Raw genomic sequence first — 16,973 nt, forward strand, 5'->3', positions numbered from 1 at the left:
CCATATTCTATCTTATACTCAAGTCTCAAACTCTCAGCGTTTCATCTTATTCTACAGTATCACTATATCTTTGAATTCTAATAACTATATATCCAGACATTAAATCTAATGCTGTGTCTTTCTAAGGTAGGATTAGATTGGTATTTCAAATAGACCCGACGTTTTTTTTTTATCCATTTTTCAAAATAGATCAAAATAGTTTAATGAACCAAAATAGATTTTTTGGTGGCACATTGTCATCTCATATAAGTATTAACACATTTTATCTTTTCTTTTATTACATTTTTTCACTTAATATTTGTGCAAATGATGATAAATCTTATAAACATAAAATGATTGGAGAGACAAGACTAAGAACCTTTTTATATGATGTCAAATGACCTTTTATCAGTAGTCACAAATTTACACTTTCTATTAAATAATATGAATATGTTTTTTCCAATTTCATGTAGGTACCTAGTATTCATAATATATGAAAATTTTAATGGAAGTACATGATTTTGGTCATTATACTTTATACATAATTTAATAGGTTCATGATTTTGATTTTGATACTTTGTATTTTTTCATATACCTTATACATTTAATCTTCACATATACATTGATATATAATATGGGAAATGAAATACATTATGTTCATAACTTTGATCACGAATCCTTAAAATATGGTGATCAACTTCATGTGGTGATGAAGGGCACAATAATATTTCCCAAAAGTGTCACTCAATTTGTCTCTACAAAATTAACAAATTAAACTATACCATTTTCGTAATTAATCAAAGCTAAACATTGATGGAAGTGCATCCACTATCCACAACATTGATTTTTGATTGAAATATTTACCTTATTTCATCCTGGAAGTAGGTGGAATGTAATTAAAAGCAAAGAATAATGAGTCCACCATCCACAGCATTGATTTTTCATTGGTAATTTCTTTTTTACCTTATGTAGACTGAAATAAATAGAATGCTATTAATTTAGAGAAAAAATTAAGTACAAGGAATCCACAAAATCTGTCTGAAGAACATTTATTAAACATCTGTCCTTTCCCTGCTCAAAGAGATAAAGATGCTCTATAAATCTGGGAAACTTTTGAGAGTTTCTCATTCTCAGATATTGCTTGATTTCTTTCTTCATCTCTCTGTGGAAGAAACAAGAGATCTTAGAGCCATGTAAACTCTGGATTTCACCTCCGTTTTCATATGGGATTTTGCTTGCTTCAAAGCTAAATGGACTTCCTTTTTTTTCTTTTTTTTTTGCAGCCTTGGTTGCTAAGTAGAGAGAAAGGAGAAAGATGGAGGAGGTTGATGGACAAGTTATTCAGTTTGTGGAATGTGAATCTGGTTTGGATATTCACAAAGTTGTAAGGGAAGATTTGGATGATGATGGCAGACCCAAAAGAACTGGTACATACTCTTATCTTTGCTTGGTGTTTGATTTTGGAGAACTCTTTTTCTTATTCTTTATTATACAAAAAAAAATAAAAAAATAAAAATAAAAATAAAAATAAAAACTTAATAATTTAAAAGTTAATTTTCGATTTATAAGGCACTACTTGAAAGGAAATATTTGAGTGGCTTACGAGAATCTGAAGCATGTTCTAGAAGTTGACCATGATTTGTCATTGTCAAAGCATTCAATAAAAAGTTTATAAAATTTTGGTATCCCCTGTAAAACCCATCTCATTTCTCTTATTTAATGCTTTCTTTTTAGTGGTTTTTTTCCCTAAAAAATTTGAACTCTTCCATTTTTTATTAGAAAGATGTGCATTTGAAAGCAAAGATTTACAAAGTCTATATAGAGTTATAAGAAGAGAAAAAGATTAGCTTTCAATAAATAGTACTGTCTTGTAATTTACAACAATGACTGATATTATATTAATGAAAGATATGGAGAGAAAAAAAATGAAATTACTAAGCATTAATTAATGAAACATAACATTTGTGTGTAATTGAAGAAAGAATATAGGAAAAAAATGGTTTCTGGACTCCACTTTGACAATGGGTAATATGCAGGGACAATGTGGACAGCAAGTGCACACATAATAACAGCGGTTATAGGCTCTGGGGTGCTGTCACTGGCCTGGGCTGTGGCACAGCTTGGATGGGTTGCAGGAGTAGCCTCTCTACTAACATATGGCTGCATAACGTTCTATACTTCCAATCTCTTAGCAGAGTGTTACAGATCTCCAGGCACTGGCAAGAGGAACTACACTTACATGGAAGCTGTCAAAGACAATTTAGGTTTCTTTGATGCTTGATTACCCATTACTTATATATGTTAGAAATCACGCTTTGGTGATTAGTTTTGGTTAAAACTGATGGGAGTTTTTGTGAAAAAATCAGGAGGAAAAATGAACTTTGCTTGTGGAATGGCTCAGTATGCCAATCTTAATGGGCTGGTAGTTGGCTATACTGTTACTGCAGCAATAAGCATGGTGTAAGCTACCATAAACTAAGAGGCCTCAAAATGATGAATTTTTGCATATGGGATAGTGATTTAATGCTGTGGAAAATATGTTTCAGGGCTATAGAGAAATCGAACTGCTTCCACAGAAGGGGTCATGAAGCCTCATGCGAGGTTTCCCATAAACCATACATGATAGGACTTGGCCTCTTTGAGATCGTTTTGTCTCAGATACCCAACATTGAGCAGGTCTGGTGGCTCTCCATTATGGCATCAATCATGTCTTTTGGGTACTCCTCCATTGGAGCTGGACTTGCCTTTGCAATCATGCTTTCAGGTAATTTACATTTTTCTCTACATTATGGGCAAGTTGAATTAAGGATATGAACTTTCTTGACCGAAACAAAGCTGGGATTGGAGTAGGTCATGGAAAGAGGACCACTGTGACCGGAGTGGAAGTTGGGCCAGGCTTAACTGCAGCTCGGAAAATGTGGAGGATGTTCACAGCACTTGGAGACATTGCAATAGCTTACTCATATTCCCCAGTTCTGATTGAAGTCCAGGTAATCACATACTGATCATGATTGTTTAATATGAATTTTAGTACGAAAAGTATGATTCAAATGCAATTTTTTCCTGCAAATTTCCAGGACACATTAAGCTCTTCCAAGCCTGAAATCAAAGTGATGAAGAAGGCTAACATGATATCAGTGGCTGCCACCACCGTATTCTACATGATGTGCGGTTGTCTCGGCTATGCTGCATTCGGAAACAGTGCACCTGGCAACATGCTGATTGGCTTTGGATTTTACGAGCCCTTCTGGCTGATTGACTTGGCCAACATCTTCATTGTGTTGCACCTTGTGGGAGCATATCAGGTCAGGTTGATTAAAATTTAAAACCACGTTTCTAAAACCATCTGGATTCAATGGACTGATGACTAATTCAGGTATATTAATTAATTCTGTGCAGGTAATGGCACAACCAGTATTTTGCGAGGTTGAGTCTTTGTGTAGAAGAAAGTGGCCTAAGTCGGAGTTTGTAAACAGAGAGTACCCCATAAAAATTGGCAGAAGAAACTTGAATTTCAGCATCAACTTGTTCAGGCTGGTTTGGAGAACCATGTATGTGGTGGTTGCAACTGGGTTGGCTCTAGCATTGCCCTTTTTCAATGACTTACTGGCACTCATTGGAGCAGTGAGCTTCTGGCCCCTCACAGTCTATTTCCCGATCACAATGTACATTTCCAGAAAGAAGATCAATCGAGCAACAATTAGGTGGTTCATGCTGCAGTTTGTGAACTTGTTGTCTCTCCTCATTGCATTGGCTGCAGCATGTGGCTCCATTGAAGGGTTGGGTGAAGCTCTCCGTATCATCAAATAATACAATAATTCCCAAATAAATGTGATCAAACTTTTGTTAAGGTTAATGTTTGATCTTAATTCGGAGCAAAGTTTAAGTACTGCTTAATTAATGAGCGATAGACCCGCCCTTGTATGCAAAATGAACTTGCACTTCACCCAGCGAGTTGCTAGAAACATATATATGAGATTGGAAAAGATTTTCCATAACCATGTGGATTTGATGTAAATAGGCAGATATAGAAGCTGCTTATCCAGATTGACCATCTCCATTGTGGCTAGCTTATCACGATGCTCCATGATTCAAATCCATGACCTTAATTTTGATACCCCAATTCTTGAATCGGATTGATTATCTCATTTGAAAACTAATTGAAATCCATAGAAGATAGGCTAAATCTTTTACTAAGATTTGAACCGTCCTTGGGTTTGTTGCACTCAACATATAAATCATTGGAAATGTTGTGATGCAGCAGGTTGGTAACGGTCTACCTCAATCCGTAGGGTGCATTTATGAAAATAGATATATATGATAGGCCATCGGTGGGTGATTAATGATTTTATTAGCAGTGAAGGCATGTGGATTGATTTTTTTTTTTTTCCACTGGGGTTTTCGCCTATATATAAAACACAAGAGATAAAAGCATTTGAAGGGTGCTTGAATTAACACATGATACCCACGAGACATTAATAAACCACCGAATATCATCTAAGTTTCAGTTGACTAGAGAAACTGATCATATATATATACGTTGAAATATATATATATGCATTGCCTATCAGAAAAGCTACTTTTTAATGTTGTGGATGAAGTCGAATTTAGTATAGTAGGACAAATTTCTTCTGCATGAGACAACATATCACATAAATTGCTTTTGCTTTTGCTGTTAGGGGAAGCTGAAAAAGATAACCGATAGTGGAGAAGGTGAGAGTCTTACCCTCAAAAACAAACATTGGGGGGGAGTACAACATATCCTTTTTGCCCATTGCCACTCTCTCCATTCCAAGGCCAGTGAACCACCATCCACCATCAAAAACCACCTCAATCTACAGTTCCTTGCACCGGTTACTTGTGCTGCTGGGATAGCAGCACTTGTTGGGTATAATCTCTCTCTCTCTCTTTTTCTCATTTTCATAATCTGGGTTATTGTTACCATCTACAAGACCGTTGGAAGAACAGGAAGGGTGTGAGAGAAATTGATGATTGTTTTTTTTTTTTCTTTTTCTTTTAGTGCACATTAATTTCTTGCCATATATATGAAATTAATGACAAGTAATTGTTTAAAGTGGCTGGGTCAAAAAAAAAAATGTTTGGTCTTTCCTCATCTGTATATGTAGATGGATTTGCAATAAAGAAGGGCAGATTCTACGAAAGAGACCACACCAATGTTTTTAATGATAATAATAATAAAAGATCGTGCTGTTACTTTGATTTATGGATATTGAACATAATTTTCTTTCCCAGAGGGAAAGAAAAAAGAGAAGTGCCTCATTCTCAATCAAAACAAGGGAGAATTACTATTCACCTTCGTTGGAATTGAAGTCCCTCTCTCTCTCTCTCTCTCTCTCTCTCTCTCTCTCTCTGTCTATCTCTCTCTCTCTCTCTATCTCTCTCTATCTAAATATATATATATATGGGTTTTACTGTTGAGTGTTAGATGGTTTTTTTCTCGTGCAGAGAAAGAAGAAAGAAAGAAAGAAGAGGAAAGAGAAGATGGTGAACAGGGTGGTTGGTGATGAAGATATCATTCAAAATAGCGAATGTGATTCTGGTTTGGATCCTCAGAAAGTTGCGGATGGAGATTTTGATGAAGATGGCAGATCCAAAAGAACTGGTTTTTTCTTTTCCTCTCTCTTAATTGTTTGGTTTTTCTTAATCAGTTCCAATGTCCATTTAGCAAGTAAAGAGAAGTATTTTCTAAAAGTTAATTCTGGAGTGTTTGATGTTTGTATTTTGGGTTAGTATTCATTTTATAGGGTATCATATTGAATACAAAATTTTTATGGTTTAAATATACAATAAAATCTAGATATATGATATATCATTGAAAGAGGATAAAAAAAAAAAAAGTCAAAAGATACAAAGAAAGGGATAAGATCTAAAAATAAAATAACAAGACTATTTATAAAATATAAATCACTAAAATCTAAGATAAAATGTAAAAGGCCAACCTATTCCATAATCATATAATATTTAACAATTGGTTGAATTAGGTCATATTGGAGTTATCTCAAAGAAAAAGAAGAATATTGATTTTGCAATTATTAATTATGCATTCTCATACCTTTTTTTTTTTTTTTTTAATTTTAATGGATTTTAAATGTTTTATTACCTATCATTTTGTGAATTAAATTTTATTTTAAAACATTAATTTTATCTACATATAAAAATAATATTTTTAATTTTTATATAAACCATCACGTTACATTAATTTTTCTTCAAATTTTAAAAATTGAAACCTATTTAGACATTGGGGCGTGTGCCAAAACACTTGGAAAAATATATATTATATATTATATATTATAAATTATAAAATGAAAAACAGAGTTTTACTTTTGGCAAATAAAACGTAAGAACAAACGCAATTAATATTTCATGATCTTCATGCACATCATGAAATAAACAAATACTCTACTTTTGGCAATGGCTTTAAGCGTTGCCTATTTTTCCGTAACTACAAATGATTTTATATTAATCATTCTCAATAAGTTTATATTATTTATAATTTTTTTTAAATAAAAAATATTTTTGACCGGTTATAGTGTCAATTAACCTTAAAAAGAACACGTATATTTGATTTTTTTATTATTAATAATTCTACAAATAGTTTTCAACTATTTTTAGAAAATAAAAAATTATTGAAAACTTAAATATGAAAAACAATTTAAGTTTGAAAAACACAACATTTTAGATTTAGATTTAAATTTGTTCTAAAAAAAAAATTACCTGAATTTATTTTCAACAAAAAATTTACTAAATTTGTTTGAAAATTAGAAAACAATTTTCACGAATAGGCAGATTTCTTTTATTTTAAAAGCCTCCGTTTGAATATATATAGAAAAAATCATTTGAAAAAACATTTCAAGAACGATATTAGAATTACTTAGTTGAAATGAATCATTTTGCCCGTCAAAAACATTAACCACTGCAATAACTTAATTTCACTCTGAATGACACGTAGGGACTGTGTGGACGGTAACCGCACACATAGTGACAGTGGTGGTAGGCTTCGGGGTGCTGTCGCTGCCCTGGGGTGTGGCTCAGCTTGGATGGCTTGCTGGTGTTGCAACTCTACTTGTATTTGGCATCATCACATTCTACACTTCCAGTCTATTGGCAGAATGTTACAAGTCTCCTGTTACTGGCAAAAGAAACTACACTTACATGCAGGCTGTCAAAACCACCTTGGGTATTTTTACTTCAATCCAGACCCACTACAGAATTTAATTTAGGCCTCGTGTTTCTGTGATATATAGTTTGTTGAAACTGTTATGTATTCAGGTGGAAAGATGTACATGGTTTGTGGATTGGTTCAATACGCCATCGTGACTGGGTCGATTATCGGCTTTACACTCACGGCATCAATAAGCATGGAGTGAGTTACTGCAAACATGATTTCTTTAATAATTATTGCATTTTGTCAGTAAGGAATGATGCGTGAAATCTAGTTTGTATTTCAGAGCCATACTTAAATCAGATTGCTACCACAAAAGCGGTCATGATGCCTCGTGCCAGTTCTCTCATAGACCATACATGATAGGTATGGGAATCTTCGAAATCTTTCTGTCTCAGGTACCCAAGATTGACCATGTATGGTGGCTCTCCATCATGGCAACACTCACTTCTTTGGGGTATTCCTTCATCGGAGTTGGGCTTGCCTTGGCTACAATCATCTCGGGTAAAATTTTTTTCCATTATCAGACTTGAATTAAGGTTGATTTCAATCTTCCTTAATCTTGTTCACAACAATTAATGTGTTGGTGGGACGGGTTGAGATTTGAATAGGGCATGGAAAGAGGACTTCTGTTACTGGAATTGAAATAGGGCCGGGTATAACTCCAGCTCAGAAAATCTGGAGGATGTTCAGAGCTCTCGGAAACATTGCATTAGCTTACTCATATTCTCTCGTTTTGATTGAAGTCCAGGTACATATGAAATGTTCCGTGTCATTAATTTTTGAAATGCATGCTTGGTTTCTCACTGCAAAAATAATAATTCTAAAATTAATGAAATAATGATAATCATGAAAACATGGATAGTTAGAAAACGCTTCTGTTTTTTTGACAGAATATATATATATATATATTCAGAATTTGTAAGCAGATTACTTCATTTTGAGAACAAATTTGAGGGGTTTTCATTGCATTTTTTTTTTGTAGAATGTTTTGGGTAACAATTAAAAAGTTGGCATTGTAGCACCAAAACTGCTTGTTATGTTTGAGTACTCAAACTAAATTTTATTCTTGAAAATATTTAAAAACCTTTTTTAATCTTAAAAAACTATATTTTGATAACTGTTTCTGAAAACCTTAACAATCAGACCCTTAGATATATATACTTCGATTTGTTTTAAGTTCATGCAAGCACAGTAAAGCTATATCTTAAAAGCCCTCTTCTTGTGAATTTTGAAGGACACAATCAAATCTTCCAAGTCCGAAATTAAAGTGATGAAGAAAGCCAACATGGCAGGGGTGTTGATAACAACAACGCTGTACTTGTCATGTGCATGCTTTGGCTACGCTGCATTCGGGAACTATGCACATGGCAACATGCTGACCGGCTTCGGATTTTATGAGCCCTTCTGGCTCATCGACTTGGCCAACATCTTCATTGTGGTGCATCTAGTGGGTGCATATCAGGTTCAGAAACATTTCTTATGATTCAACTTCAAAAATTAGATATCAAAATGAAAAATACAAAACCTTTCATTGTGGTGCATCTAGTGGGTGCATATATATCAGGTTCAGAAACATCTCTTATGATTCAACTTCAAAATAAAAAATACAAAACCTTAAATGATATATATAAGATGTGCAGGTACTTGCACAACCCGTATTTAGTGCGGTTGAATCACAAGCCAGGCGGAGGTGGCCTATGTCCAAGTTTGTAACGGCGGAATACCCAGTTGGAATTGGCAACAAAACCTTGAATTTCAGCATCAACTTCTTAAGACTAACTTGGAGAACCGTCTTTGTGGGGCTTGTAACTTCGGTTGCTATGGCATTCCCCTTCTTCAACGAGGTACTTGCACTCCTTGGAGCCATTAGCTATTGGCCGCTAACAGTCTATTTCCCAGTGAATATGTACATTGCCCAAAAGAAAATTAGTCCAAGAACGATTAGGTGGTTTGGGCTCCAATTACTGAACTTTGTTTGTCTTCTTGTGGCCTTGGCTTCAGCATGTGGCTCAGTTGAAGGGTTTGGTGAGGCTCTCCGTATCTTCTAAGTCCCCTAATTGAGGAAATATGACATAATGATCAAACAGCACGCAAATGTATATTTGCCTTAATAATTGTAGGTGTGCTGTCTGTTGGGTTAAAAAATATGCTATAAATAGTATTTTCATGAGAGAAAAGAGACACACCTCATTACTCCACAAGTAATGCATAGTCGCATTTGTATTCAGAAATTTAACTTGAAGAATCATGTCCACTGGAAATATTAATTTTTTAATCCTAGCTCTTGATAGGTATGATTAAAATTTAAACGGTTACATAAAAACATAATGAAATGAGACTTACATTGATAAGGATAAATGAGATAATAATTAAAGAAATGAAATTCATATATTTTTTCTGGAATTATAAATAAATTAATGACAACTATGTGGTTAGGTGATCTCTTTTAATGAATACCTATTAAAAAGTGGCTATCCATAATGCTATTGAAAAACCCTAATTTTCGATATATCAAACCCTCCATATGGCAAAAAAGCTCTTGAAAAAGCCTAAAATCTTAATATCATATACAACAAGTCACGATATTAATTAATCTAGTCAACTAAGTCCGATAAACTCTCAATAGGGCAAAAAAAGCTTCTGAAAGCCTAAAATCTCAATATCATATACAAGAAGTCACCATATTAATTAATTTAGTCAACTAAGTGTTTGTTTTTTTGGCTTTTTGCTGAAAACCATTTAGTTTTAGAATTTAAGTTGTTTGTTTTTTTACTTTTTCATGACTTATTATAAACTTTTTATTAAATAGAAAAAACCAAAATATGTGGCTTTTTCTAAATAGAAAAAATAACACAATGATTTTTTTTACTTTTTAATACTTAATAGAAATAAAATACTACAAAAACAAACAACCTAATATTTAATACTATTAAGTATTAAGGTTCTATTTAGAATGAAGTAAAAAAACAAATACCACCTAAGTCTGGTAAAGGATAAGTACTCGATACTCTCTCTTTGTGCTGATATTTTATGAATTAATGGATTTTTCTTCTTTTATGAATAAACTAATAATAAACGTCATGCAATAACACTGCCAAGGATATAGAATTAACTTATACATATATATATATATATATATATATATATATATATATATATATATATATATATATGATGTATATGTTTTTACTCTTGTACATAAAAAATATTTGTGTGCTGACAGATGTTTTCTTCCCCAAAAGGAGAGATGAAGAAACAATAAATAAGGGGATAAGTCTTGAGTCTTGATAGTGGTTCCGCTTCCAGAGTTGGTTCACAAAACAAGTGAGATATTAACTCAACCTTCTGCTCTTTTCAACCTCATTTCCATATCGGTTTTTAATTTCACTGTTTCAAAGCTAATTAAATTGTCATTTTGTTGGTGCAGTTTGGTCGGTGAAAAGAGAAGGAAAGGGACGATGGTGAGAATGGTGAATGAGGGTGATGATAGAGATATTGAGAAGGAGGGGTGTGAAGATGGCTTGGGTGGTAATGAAGTTGCAGATGGAAATTTTGACGAGGATGGCAGACTCAGAAGAGCTGGTATAATGAAACTTGTCCATGGCGCCTTTTGGTTGCTTATGCATTAAGCAGGTTCAACACCCCCTAAACCCCCGGCCCCGGCCCGGCCCCTCTTTTTCTTTTTTCTCCTACTGAAGTATAATTTTAAATTAACAACTTAAATAGTTTTGTTCTATAAAATATTCTCAAATTTTTATGCTTCAAAATCTTAATTTAGTATATAATTTAATTAATAGCAACATTAATTCATATATAAAAAAATCTACTACTTTTTCATGTAGAAGTTTTAATTTTTAAAATAAAGAATTAATAATACATCTATAATTAATATAACATAAAGTTTTCAATTTTTGCTGACATTGAAGTTTAGAAATGATACTTTTTTTTAAAAAAATTCTTCTAAACTAAGTTTGATTCTTTTATCCTACCATTATTGAATGATTTAAATTAACCTATACATATTAAGAGCTCAAACTCAAAGTTCTGTATAATCACTAGCTACCTTAGGGTTTTATTTATTTATTTACTTATTCATTTTATGTTATATATATGCACTGGGGACTTTGTGGACTGCAAGCGCACGCATAATAACAGCGGTAATTGGCGCCGGAGTGCTTTCGCTGGCATGGAGTTTCGCGCAGCTTGGATGGGCTATTGGGGTGGCAACTCTCTTAACATTTGCAAGCATCACATTCTACACCTCCAGTCTCTTGGCAGAATGTTACAGGTCTCCACTTACTGGCAAAAGAAACTACACTTATATGCAGGCTGTCCAAGCCACCTTAGGTATTTTCAATGCACACTCAGTACAGATCTATTAGATATCACGTATTGTGAATAGCTTTTTTCTTGGAACTAATGGCTACTCTTTTGAAAAATTCAGGTGGGAAAATGTATGTGGCTTGTGGAGTGGCTCAATATGCCCTCCAAATTGGGCTGATAATTGGCTATACTATAGCTGCGGCAATAAGCATGGTGTAAGCTAAAATCAATATGGTAGACTAGAGCTTCCATTATGAACATGTGATAGTGATTTCAAGCTATGGAGATGGTGTTTCAGGGCTATACAGCAATCACATTGCTTCCACAGAAGGGGTCATGAGGCATCATGCCAGTTTTCTCATAAACCATACATGATAGGAATGGGACTCTTTGAGATGGTCGTGTCTCAAATACCCAACATTGGAAAAGTGTGGGGGCTCTCGGTTATGGCATCAGTTATGTCTTTTGGGTATGCTTCGATTTGAGCTGGACTTGCATTGTGACTGTTGTCTCCGGTAAATTTTATTGCCAATGACTTGAAATCTCAATTTGTCCTTGCATTGAAATGTATGTCCATAAGAGTTGTAGCAACAACCAGCAAAGATGAGATTTGAGCAGGGCAACAACTTTGACTGGAATTGAGGTTGGGCCGGGCTTAACTGCAGCTCAGAAAATGTGGAGGATGTTCAGGGCATTTGGAGACATGTTGATATGCTGTTCATATTCTGCAGTTCTGATTGAAATCCAGGTATAGATATTTGCATATATATTGTACCAAGCTCCATTAAAACCCTCTGATTGCTACCTGAAATGCAACGAAACAATAGGGTTATCTTAATTGCCCCTCAAAGTGCGTTGAATTGATTTTAGTTAATTTAGTGAAGAACACTTTTGTATATAAGGGATTTTCCTTGACAATGTTCAGGACACGCTAAAATCATCCAAGTCAGAAATCAAAGTGATGAAGAAGGTTGACATGATGACTGCGTTAATCATGACATTTTTCTACTTGTTATGTGCTTGCTTTGGTTATGCTGCATTTGGGAACAATGCCCATGGCAACATGCTGACGGGCTTTGGATTTTTTGAGCCCTTCTGGCTCATCGACTTGGCCAATATCTTCATTGCCATGCGCCTTGTGGGAGCATATCAGGTCAAGAACCATTTCCAAAAATTATTTCAACCTAATGCTTTTGTTTTCTTTTCTAAAATGCCATTACACTGGATGTAGGTACTGACACAACCAGTGTTTGTTGCAGCTGAATCACATATCAGAAAGAGGTGGCCTAAGTCCAAGTTCATAACCCGCGAATATCCAATAAGCATTGGCAAGATAAACTTGAACTTGAACATCAATTTCTTCAGGCTGACTTGGAGAACCATGTTCGTGGTGATTGCAAATTTACTTGCTCTGGCACTGCCCTTCTTCAACGAAGTGCTAGCATTCCGTGGAGCCATCAGCTACTGGTCTCTCACAGTTTATTTCCCAGTGAATATGTACATTGCCCAAAACAAAATTAGTTGAAAAACAGTAAGGTGGTTTGGGCTCCAGGCAATGAATTTAGCTTGTCTCCTACTTTCCTTGGCTGCAGCATGTGGCTCCATTGAAGGGTTTGGTGAAGCTCTTCATATCTTCAAACCCAAGTGATGAAGATGCTCAAACACTTGTACTTGTGAACCTTAAAGCAATAGCTTGGTTTGTACATGTGCACTTGAAATTAATGCTCTAAGGGTATTCTTCATCCTGAATAAATTTTACAAGTAATTTGATAAAGAAACTCATGGACTATCTCCATTTTATCTACCATATATGCATCTTTTTGGTGAATATATGAATTGGCCAGCAGCTTGCTTCAAAATACAGGGGCATGGCTTTTCCTAATGTTAGCTAATTTTTATATCCCATTTATATATTTTAGTTTATTTTTAAAACATATTATAACCATTTTTATTGGAATTAGTTAATGCAATATTAATTTATCCTAAAAGCAACTTACATATAAGTTCAGAATAGATGAATAATTAAGGGACATGTTGACAATATATCGTGCTTAACCCTAGACCTCAGACTTTGGTATTGAGTAACCACTTTCTACATCTACTGCTCCTGATAATATAGACCCATTAGAAATGCTGCACCAGTTTTTCTACATCCTTAGAATTAAAGGTATTGAGTGCTGGGCTCAAAGTACTTTTGCCAGGAAAAAAGGGAGTATATTTTTGTTGGTGTGACACCTTACCATTCAGGAACCGAATTGATAAAAACTATGGAAGGAAGAAATTGGATGCTTAAATTGACAATGAAAAGGCATGACTTTCTGTGGACCCCGCATTTCGGCTCATGCGCTTCCCATTCGATGGCGAACTTGATTTTTATTTGAAAAATTGATTTTTATTGATTATTTGAAAATGATTTGGAGTCGCCACTTATTTTTGTTTTATTTTTAAAGGGTAAACAAAATAAGAAAGAAAAACCTTAAGTGTGACTCCTTGTTTTGGAAAATGTTGGTCTACGAAAAAAAAACCGGATCGGGTTCGGGGGTCAGGTTACTTGTCAGGAAGGTACGGTGGAGACCGTAGCACCCCTCTAAGTCCCTAGAAATGAGTCTCTACTAATAAAATGAATCTGATGTGACAATGATGGGGAAATCAATGAATACTCAGAGTGATCATACACATGAGAAACAAAACAATGCATAGAAGATGGCTAGAGTGAAAGTGGGTACGTACCTGAGCAACGAGCCACCATGCGCTATCAAGAAATGAGGTTAATGCACAATTAATGAATATAAAATATAGCCCGTGAGTCAATAAACATATAAAGAACTATCAACAGCACACATGGAATTTCACTCAAATTCAGTTTTATTTGATGAAAATTCATTTGATGTTGGGCCCCTACCAAAGCCCTTTTATTTTGCATGAATCAATTCCATAAATTCCATCACTTGGAATTACAGAATTTAATTCTTACTTATTTTAAAAACATTTTAAAAACAAAGAAAATGCAAAAGTGGGTTGCCGGAAGGAAAATGACAACCAAATTTTATTGAAAATGGTATTTTGGATATCTAAAAAAAATTCTAAGGATGGAAATTGGGAAAATTGGTATTCGTTTAAAAAACCAGAAGCTGAAAAATCACTTGAAAACGAGGTTAGGAAATTATTTTTGAAATTGGGAAGAGAAAATAGAAGATGGCACGTGGCCCCTTATTGCATGCCAAAAGTGGCCATGCAAGCTAATATCATACCAGTGGGTCTAAGGAGTCACTGATAGGATAGAACATGAGAGGTTGTCCTTGAAGTGAAGAGTGAGAACCATCCACCGTAACTGCACCAAATCCCAGCACAAGAACATCCACCAGCTATTTCTTCAAATTTCCATGATCGAGGTGAACAATGATAGGAGTATCAATCCTGTACTGACACAGCAGAGAAGAATGAAGTCCATTGCCAGTGACAGTCCTCAACAAACTTTACCGCAATGTGAGAGGTGTAGCAGCCAAGGACTGGGACATAACCATTTCCAATTTGGCCATGGTGATTCTCGATAATGACCTGGCTGTGAGGTTGGCAGCTTCCTTGCAGGATCATCTTTGGAGTTAGATGCAACAAAGCCACGTCTTAGATCCTTGACAGCAACATTCCTCACGTTGAAACCAACATTGTCACTAGGCAGACCTCTGCCAAAGACTCATGGTGAATTCCAGCTGACTGGACTGTAGTAGTGAGTCCACTTGGACCCAAAGGTGACAACCATACGAAGTTTAATGATACCAGTTTCAACGCGACCCACAGGAATAGTGCCAATGCCACCAATCTTGTAAACGTCCTGTAGCGGGAGATGAGGAGGCTTATCCATGAGCCTCTTGGGCTCGTGAATCCTGTCAAGAGCCTCAAGGAGGGTAGGGTCCTTGTGTTGTAGTGTCAACGAAAGCTTTGATGCCAACAATGTTAGTTCAAGAACACAAAAATAAAACAATCACACATACGGTACACGAGGTTTTAACGTGGTTCGGCCAACCATGCCTACATCCACGGATGAGAGAGAATAATTCCACTATACAATAGAGAATATTACAGAGGATAAAACTAGATACAACTATTGGGTTCCCGAAACATCCCATGTTTCCCCACTCCTTGTATCCATACCTTACTACGAGCCCTCTCGCTCCACCAGGTACCTCCTGTTCTTCCTCACATCTCTATCCACCTCGTATAGTCTCTATAGGCCCATCTCCATCTCATAACTTTTTCCCCTCATGACCTAGAATATTTATAGAGATATTTCCAACAACCTTCCTTATTCTATAAGGAAGTCTAATATTACAATAATATATCAATCTAGAAATATTCTATACAATATTCTTTACAAAAAGGAATCTATACTAATTAGGAAATTGGGACACTTCCCAACAATCTCCACCTTGGACCAAATTACATGAAGTTAATCTTCAATCTCTCTATGACACAAACCTTTTTGTATCATATCACCACGAAAGAGCAATCGACTCCACCTTCAGTGAAAATTCCTTTGTTTTCATCTTGTGTGCTTTGTGATCTTTTACTCTTCCAGAAATCTTCAACCCAAGCTCTGATACCAATTGTTGTGCCAGCGAAAGCTTTGATGCCAACAATGTTAGTTCAAGAACACAAAGATAAAACAATCACACATACGGTACACGAGGTTTTAACGTGGTTTGGCCAACCATGCCTACATCCACGGATGAGAGAGAATAATTCCACTATACAATAGAGAATATTACAGAGGATAAAACCAGATACAACTATTGGGTTCCCGAAACATCCCATGTTTCCTCACTCCTTGTATCCATACCTTACTACGAGCCCTCTCGCTCCACCAGGTACCTCCTGTTCTTCCTCACATCTCTATCCACCTCGTATAATCTCTATAGGCCCATCTCCATCTCATAACTTTTTCCCCTCATGACCTAGAATATTTATAGAGATATTTCCAACAACCTTCCTTATTCTATAAGGAAGTCTAATATTACAATAATATATCAACCTAGAAATATTCTATACAATATTCTTTACAAAAAGGAATCTATACTAATTAGGAATTTGGGACACTTCCCAACACCTTGTACCAGTCAAGGTTCGTTGTCCGCTCAATCATGCTGGCCTTGGAGTACTTCGGTGTTGTCGCATCCATTCAAACGAATATTATTAACAAAACCACATTTTTGCTCGTTTGGGAAAGGAACAGGAAAATGGCAGTCTTCAGGAACTCCCCCAGCTTCAAGTGCAATTTCCTCTTGACCACGACGTGGATCTGGCCTAACAAACCCATTTCCAACTGATGTCGGTGAAGAAGGTCCATCAAATGGAGAATGGCCTTCAGAGTACTGTGGCAGCTGATGGTATTTTTCCTGAGTATTACTCCCACTGCCTCTGCCAGAATTCTGAGTTGTATTGAAGATTCTGACACCTGTGATTTAGGATCATTACGAATTCAGTCCAT

The 16,973-nt window shown here is 35.3% G+C and overlaps 4 protein-coding genes across 4 annotated transcripts; all 4 read left to right on the forward strand.

Annotated features, from left to right (window-relative positions):
* Nucleotides 1-1,099: 1,099 nt before the first annotated feature.
* On the forward strand, nucleotides 1,100-4,010 carry LOC100264491 (amino acid permease 8). Its single transcript, XM_002277808.4, has 8 exons — nucleotides 1,100-1,172; nucleotides 1,263-1,406; nucleotides 2,016-2,243; nucleotides 2,346-2,439; nucleotides 2,526-2,743; nucleotides 2,830-2,969; nucleotides 3,057-3,284; nucleotides 3,379-4,010. Exons 2-8 carry the CDS (start codon nucleotides 1,295-1,297, stop codon nucleotides 3,787-3,789), a joined length of 1,431 nt encoding a protein of 476 aa, XP_002277844.1. The 5' UTR covers nucleotides 1,100-1,172; nucleotides 1,263-1,294; the 3' UTR covers nucleotides 3,790-4,010.
* A 704-nt stretch (nucleotides 4,011-4,714) lies between these two features.
* Nucleotides 4,715-9,360, forward strand: LOC100259319 (amino acid permease 6). Its single transcript, XM_002277829.4, has 8 exons — nucleotides 4,715-4,867; nucleotides 5,446-5,602; nucleotides 6,950-7,177; nucleotides 7,270-7,363; nucleotides 7,449-7,666; nucleotides 7,774-7,913; nucleotides 8,400-8,627; nucleotides 8,806-9,360. The coding sequence occupies exons 2-8, from the start codon at nucleotides 5,482-5,484 to the stop codon at nucleotides 9,211-9,213; spliced, it is 1,437 nt and encodes a 478-aa protein (XP_002277865.1). The 5' UTR covers nucleotides 4,715-4,867; nucleotides 5,446-5,481; the 3' UTR covers nucleotides 9,214-9,360.
* Nucleotides 9,361-10,623: 1,263 nt separating this feature from the next.
* Nucleotides 10,624-12,117, forward strand: LOC132252598 (amino acid permease 8-like). The gene is made up of 4 exons (XM_059736093.1): nucleotides 10,624-10,744; nucleotides 11,282-11,512; nucleotides 11,610-11,703; nucleotides 11,787-12,117. Exons 1-4 carry the CDS (start codon nucleotides 10,624-10,626, stop codon nucleotides 11,971-11,973), a joined length of 633 nt encoding a protein of 210 aa, XP_059592076.1. The 3' UTR covers nucleotides 11,974-12,117.
* Nucleotides 12,099-13,248, forward strand: LOC100254206 (amino acid permease 1-like; the record flags this gene model as incomplete). The annotated part of the gene is made up of 2 exons (XM_059736077.1): nucleotides 12,099-12,236; nucleotides 12,414-13,248. Coding segments are annotated over 2 exons (444 nt in total), but the record flags the coding sequence as incomplete, so codon positions are not given.
* Between the last annotated feature and the right edge of the window lie 3,725 nt (nucleotides 13,249-16,973).

Source organism: Vitis vinifera, chromosome 4, assembly GCF_030704535.1.
Source record: "Vitis vinifera cultivar Pinot Noir 40024 chromosome 4, ASM3070453v1".
NCBI lineage: Eukaryota > Viridiplantae > Streptophyta > Magnoliopsida > Vitales > Vitaceae > Vitis > Vitis vinifera.